Source organism: Zingiber officinale, chromosome 2A, assembly GCF_018446385.1.
Source record: "Zingiber officinale cultivar Zhangliang chromosome 2A, Zo_v1.1, whole genome shotgun sequence".
In the NCBI taxonomy this organism is placed as follows: domain Eukaryota; kingdom Viridiplantae; phylum Streptophyta; class Magnoliopsida; order Zingiberales; family Zingiberaceae; genus Zingiber; species Zingiber officinale.
In genome coordinates, this window is record NC_055988.1 from 116,586,377 (window position 1) to 116,592,539 (window position 6,163).

Sequence of the window (6,163 nt, forward strand, 5' to 3'; positions counted from 1 at the left end):
CCCTTTGCTCAAGGTTTGACTAGTTCCATGTGAAGAAAAGTCATGTAGGTCAAGGTTGACCGGATACTTGACTAGAAAGTCCTAACTGGAGGTTAGGCAAGGGCAAGACCAACGAGTAGGTTGGCAGAAAAAAAATATCTAAGTGGGTCAATATTGACAGGACACTTGGTGTGGAAAGTTCTGGTGAATGAAGCTAGGCAATTGAAAAATCTTGGTGAATGAAGTCAAGTGAAAATCCTAGTGAGTGAAGATAGGTGATGGAAAGTCTTGATGAGTGAAGCCAAGTAGTTGGAAAAATCCTAGTAGGTAAAAGCAGGTGAAAATCTCAGTGAGTGAAGCTAGGTGATGGAAAGTCCTGGTGAGTGAAGACAGTGAAAATCCAGGTGGGTCAAGGTTGACCGGACACCTGGTGATTGGAAGTCCAAGTAGATCAAAAGATTGATCGGATATTTGACACAAGGAGAAAAGTCTAAGTGACTCAAAGGATTGACCAAACACTTGGTGAAAAAGTCTCAGCAGGTTAAGGTTGATCAGATGCTAGGTAATAAGAAGACTCAATAGGTCATGGTTGATCGGATATTAGGTAAAGGAACCCTAGACTTTGGTTGGGATGTTAGGATTTGGTAATCAACTAGGTTAGTCAATTGTCGTAGCTTAATCAATTAGCATAATCAATTAAGTAGTTTTTGCGAGTGCGCAAAGAGGTTCGTAATCGATTAGGGTAGTCGATTACAAATGCTTAATCGATTATGGTAATCGATTAAGCTAGGATTTCGTGCATGCACAGAGACTTTGGTAAGTAATTAAGCAGGAAGGCTCAATCACTTACAGGTTGTTCTCGTGCGAACAGAAGCTTCCTAATCGATTAGGAAGGTTTAATCGATTAAGCTTGAAAAATTAGCCATTATCAGCCCGATAAAAGGCGTTTGCGTGCACTGTTTCTTTTAGATCTCTCTCGACAACTTCTCTTCCACCCTTTTATCAATCTCGCAGCCAGTTCTTGAAGCTTCTTGGAGACAAGTGTTGCTGCACTTCCAAGGTCAAGAGGCATTCCTAAACCAGAAGAGAGCAAGCTAGGATTTCGTTGATTGTAATCTTGTAAGATTCCATTTTGTATTAGCTTGTGTTTTCCTCTTCTTGTATTTCTCTATTGTGAGTTTGTATGAGGCTTCTCTACCTCCGAATGATTTTCGAGAAAGAGTGTTATTACACTCTTATAGTGGATGTGTGAGAGAGAATTGGATCCTTAAATTAGTCACCTCATTTGAGATGGATACTAAGTAAATCTTTAGCATTAATATTGGAGAAGTTTGCTTTGAATATTCACCCCTCCCCCCTCTCTGAAGTGTCCCAATATGGGGGTTCAATCGATCGAACGATGCTTATAAAAGGCCTTAGGGTTCAAGCCAAGACAACGATTCTTGACTTTGCTTCACTTTGTTCATACTTCTACTATGCAAGTTCTTGCTATGATGTCGGAAGGCTCACCAACAACCAAGCTTCATCTTATATACATTATTGTTGGTATATTTATTTTATTTCCACATTATATTCATACTATACTGATTCATTATTTAGTGGATTATTCAACGAAAATCATTAAATTAAAGATAATAAGCCTTAGAGTAGGAGTCGACTGGGCTCCAAACCAAGTAAAAAGGAAACTTATCTTTTTTCTTTAATTTTATTATTTCTACTGGTTAACTCTGTTTATTTTTACGTTACAAAAAGAAAAGATTTCGAATGAATGAGATTCACCCCCTCCTCTCATATTTAACAATCCAACAAAAATAAGATCACAAATGATTTTTTTATACTTTGAGTCATAGATAAACTTTAGAAATCAACGGATCATTGTTTCAACTAGAATCAAAGGTCATGGTCAAAATTTTTGAAATTAAGTTCATTTCAGCTCCTTAAATTTGAAATTAAGATTTTTGGATGGTGAAAATTAATCTATATTAATATTTAGAATTTTTTAAAATCACCCCTCTAACTGATTGAAAATCTTAGCGATGTCACTGTGTGTATACATCAACATTTTTACTAGGTATGATCATCTCCTTGATTCCACTAATATTTTTATTTATTTATTTATTTTTTTTAGCTCCTAGGTTAAACTAATTACCTTTTATTTATAAGATTTAAGGATTAAATTATGGTGTTTAAATTTAAAAAATTTTAAACTAAAAATAATTTAGGTATTCACGGGTATAATATATATATTTGAGGTTTAGGATTAAAGGAAATACTGATTTTTAAAAAATAAAAAAATATATAAATATATATAATGAATTGAGACGATAGGATCAAATCTAGACTCTCAATCACTATCACACGGATGAACACGTGCCGCAGTGTTCATGGCATATCGCTACACTCTACTTTTTATATATATATATATATATATATATATATTCTTCTAGAGCTCGATTGGTTCGACTAACAATGAGGTTACTGAATCTTTGATTTCTCCATCCTCACTGTATCTATCTGTATCCCTGTAGAAGAACTGGGCCGTTCGATCAAAGTTGATCGCGCAAATCTTGAAGTTCTCCTCGAACAGATTTGTGTAATTCATTCGATCCCCGTTCATGGCTCTCCAATTTCCCATGATCATCTCCTTGATCATCTCCCGAGCTACTCTCTCTGACACATCTTTCTCCTGCATCAAACAGTACTGGATGGCTGAGCAGTCATCACTTTTTTCCGTTTCAACCTGCACATGCAATTACTTATTAATTAATGATAGAATTAAAATAAAAGGAAAAAAAGATAAGACATTAATTATATATATACCAGATCATTGTAGAGGCGAAAGTTCATGGAGGACCATTGTAAAAACTGTGTGTAAGTGCTGAAATTTTCTAAGTCTGATTTGGTTAAGTACGGGCTCATGCAGTAGGCATGAGTGAGAAAGATATGCCCTGATCCCGAGATCCATCCATTTTCCAAATACTCTTCGACGGTGGGGGTGTACTTCTCGTGAGACCATTTTGCTTCCAACAAAAAGGCTTTGCAGAGATCACTCCACTGCATATATATATCGAACAAAATAACTAATTATTTAATCAAACGTACTGTTTTTTTAGTTAATAAGAACTAAATTTAGTACTGGTGAATTAATATGAGTAAACATTACAGCTCTCTTTAGATATGGCAGTACGTTAAGGCCTTTTTCTTTGACGACTTCATAAGCTGCTTCGTTTGTTGTGTTGAAGACGGCCAGAAAGCATAGTTTCATGTAATCTGGGAGTTTGTCGACCGCATTAACATCCCACCTGAAATTTGTCAATTATTTACGAGCATGCATATATCAAAATCAAACATTTATCATCTATCAGTGGAGAATTGGAAACTAGATCGATTCACTATTAATTAATAGAATTACCTCTCTATTGCATCTGTGAATATCTCAAGCTCTTCCAAGTTTCCGTAAACGTCATAAACATCATCCAGCAGTGCGATGAAGCAATTGGCTTGGGCCTCTGTCTCTCTAAAACTCCAATATTCTGGTTCAAAGGCGCATCCAACGGTCCACAAGTAGTTGGCCATCAACCTGTCTCTGAAAAATGGCAGGCGCTCTGCAAGTCCAAGATCGGACCACCATCTGTTCCACCAACATTATAATATATAATATATGAGCGCTGCTTTAGAATTCGAGATGCATGCTGAGTTCTTTCTTGTACCTCGAAAATGGCAGGTGCTTTAGAATTCACTACAATATTACTAATTAATATACCTCGAAAGTTTGCTGAGCTCTTTCTTGTAAGTATTCTGTACCCTGTTGAAGTCCAACTTAGCGAATTCTAAAAGTACAGGATTATTCATACTGCACTTGTCTATCTTGCTTTGGCTGCAGAATTGTATGAACCACCTAGTGTGTAATCTTTCCAGCCTCCAGTTCATTGGGAGCTCCAACGCATGGGCCACTTTCTGCTTTAGACCAGGTTCAGTAATGGACCCTTGGCTCAGCAGATTTCTCAATTTCTGGGTGGTGAAATCCATGGCCTCCTGCAGTATCACTTCCCCCTCTTTGCCATAAAAGGCCGCCTCATGTAGACTCAGCATTCCTTCAACGGAAACTTCGAAGAACTGGCCGTTCTCATCCTTGAATCTCTTGAAGATATCTGCATGGATTAATTCAGTCATTATATCATTATTATCACATTTATAAAATGATAATTAAAATGGGTACTATATATATACCGTCTGTGATTGAGAAACCGTTTTGTCTAAGAAGTCTGAAGAGAAGTGCAGTGACATGGACGTCGTCATTATCCTTCAACTGCAAGCTAATTATGTCTTCTAATGATCCATGAATACTAGTTAAAGCATATTTAATGTCGTCTTTGAAATGATAAGCCACTCCAAGTTGTTGCAGGTGGTCGATCAGCCGGAGCTGCTCTTCCACTTCCTTCTGCTCACATATTACTTCCCTAATTCTCTCTTTCAGTAACACTATTCTCGTTGTCTGATCCTTCCCCTCCACCTTTAACAAATTAAATAAAGTTTTGAATATTTAGATTTAATTACAATTAAAAGAAAAACAGAGATGTTGAGCTAGGGAATAGTACCGACAGGGGAGTTAACGATGAGTGACTGTATGTAGTCATTGCTCCACGAGTTGGGCTGGTAATGAGTACTCGATCTTCGCAACGCCGGCGATTGCATGTCGGCCGTGCAATGGATGAGCGGGGAACATGGCTTCTCGGTGGTGGTGTTGGTCGATCGGCGGAGAGCACAGAGCTTTGGGTGAAAAGGGATATATGATGGTGCGACAAGATAACGAGACATGATTAACGTATAATGCTTGAGGAGGCTTGATGCATTGAATCGGTTGGATTTAGAGAATTCTCTATATAGAGCAGAGAGAAACCGTCCATGAACATGTTTAATGTATATGAACACATTTACTGTATGGAAAACCTTAAACATGTCCATCAAGTCGCGTGAAAAAAGATGCATTCTGTTTTTTTTTAAAACATTATTTTCCAACTGCGAGAAAAAGATGACCAACGAAAGCTACGTATGCGAAAACGATTTCCTCTGCAGTCTCATTTAGCAGAGGCTAACGAAATACGGTTAAAAAATATATATATAAATTTCAACTTTTTTATTTTTTCAAATATGAATACACATGAGTAAAATACATTTATTCTCCACCTTTTTTGCCTGCCGAAAATTTTACTTGAGCATCGATCCCTGACTTTCGTTCTATCTCTCTTGAGCTTCGCAGATATTCATGATAATCCAGTCTTTTCTCAAGGGTCGGTGTCTTTATCAACGTAGAGGGCACCTGTCCGATGGAACATATAAAACACTAAGGGGGTGTTTGGTACGTGCGTTTTTCATTTTCATTTTTTGGAAAACGTGCGTTTTCTGAAAAATGATGTTTGGTTTGCGTTTTCCGCGCGTGTTTTCTAAAAAATTGACTATTGTTTTCTAGAAAAACAGAGAATGACAAAAAGTCATTTTCTATTTTCTAGAAAACGCGCGTTTTTCAGAAAATGAAAATGAAAACGGTGCAAACCAAACGCACCCTAAACTTGTCCATCAAGTCGTGAAAAAGACAGCATGGTATCGTTTGCCTTGTCAAAGGTTCTTTAAAAATAAAAAAATTGCTGTTCACCAGCAAGAAAAAGATGACCAACGATTTCTTTCTATGATAGATGGGAGTTAGATATTACGACGTAGGTTGTTTACTTTGGAGGATATCACTAAAACCCAGAAAGAATATTAATCTTATCTTAAGCGTTCACGTGGATTACAGAAAGCCAGAAAAAATATTAGTCTTATCTTGAAAATCAAAAAAGCAGGAAAAAAAATTAGTCTTATCTCTGACAAAATGATTAATCATAATTCTGTGTCTCAATTTGTCCGAACATTTCACATGGAATGAACGACGATCGAATGGGGGAATAATGCAAGAATAGTTCACATGAAATGAAGGACGATCGACTGGGGAAATAATCCAAGAATAGCTCACATGGAATGAAGGACAATTGAATGGGGAAGAATCCAATGCAACAAGAAGAAGGAAGAAGATTTTAGCATGCCGAATTGAAATCAAATCCTCTTTTCTTATACTCAAACTCATCCCGTAATGATCATCCACCATAAATCATATAATTTGTTAATACATTAATATTAATGAATGAGT

The 6,163-nt window shown here is 36.8% G+C and overlaps 1 protein-coding gene across 2 annotated transcripts; it reads right to left on the reverse strand.

The window, feature by feature from the left end:
• Positions 1–2,255: 2,255 nt before the first annotated feature.
• Positions 2,256–5,277, reverse strand: LOC122042017 (terpene synthase 10-like). Of its 2 annotated transcripts, XM_042601930.1 has the most exons (8): positions 5,167–5,277; positions 4,582–4,858; positions 4,210–4,492; positions 3,743–4,130; positions 3,392–3,610; positions 3,143–3,281; positions 2,800–3,033; positions 2,256–2,719 (listed from the first exon to the last, which is right to left on the reverse strand). In XM_042601930.1, exons 2-8 carry the CDS (start codon positions 4,795–4,797, stop codon positions 2,423–2,425), a joined length of 1,776 nt encoding a protein of 591 aa, XP_042457864.1. In that variant the 5' UTR covers positions 4,798–4,858; positions 5,167–5,277; the 3' UTR covers positions 2,256–2,422. The 2 variants fall into 2 exon arrangements, with proteins under 2 accessions (XP_042457864.1, XP_042457863.1); XM_042601929.1 differs by lacking the exon at positions 5,167–5,277 and having other exon boundaries at positions 3,167–3,281; positions 4,582–4,959.
• Positions 5,278–6,163: the final 886 nt, after the last annotated feature.

Excerpts from the sequence above, each read along its gene's own strand:
- LOC122042017 (XM_042601929.1), bottom strand. The coding sequence starts at position 4,944 with ATGGACATGTTTAAGGTTTTCCATACAGTAAATGTGTTCATATACATT. Across the intron at positions 4,131-4,209 it reads CGGTTTCTCAATCACAGACG|ATATCTTCAAGAGATTCAAG; the intron begins GTATATATATAG and ends TAATCCATGCAG. Across the intron at positions 3,282-3,391 it reads TTCACAGATGCAATAGAGAG|GTGGGATGTTAATGCGGTCG; the intron begins GTAATTCTATTA and ends GACAAATTTCAG.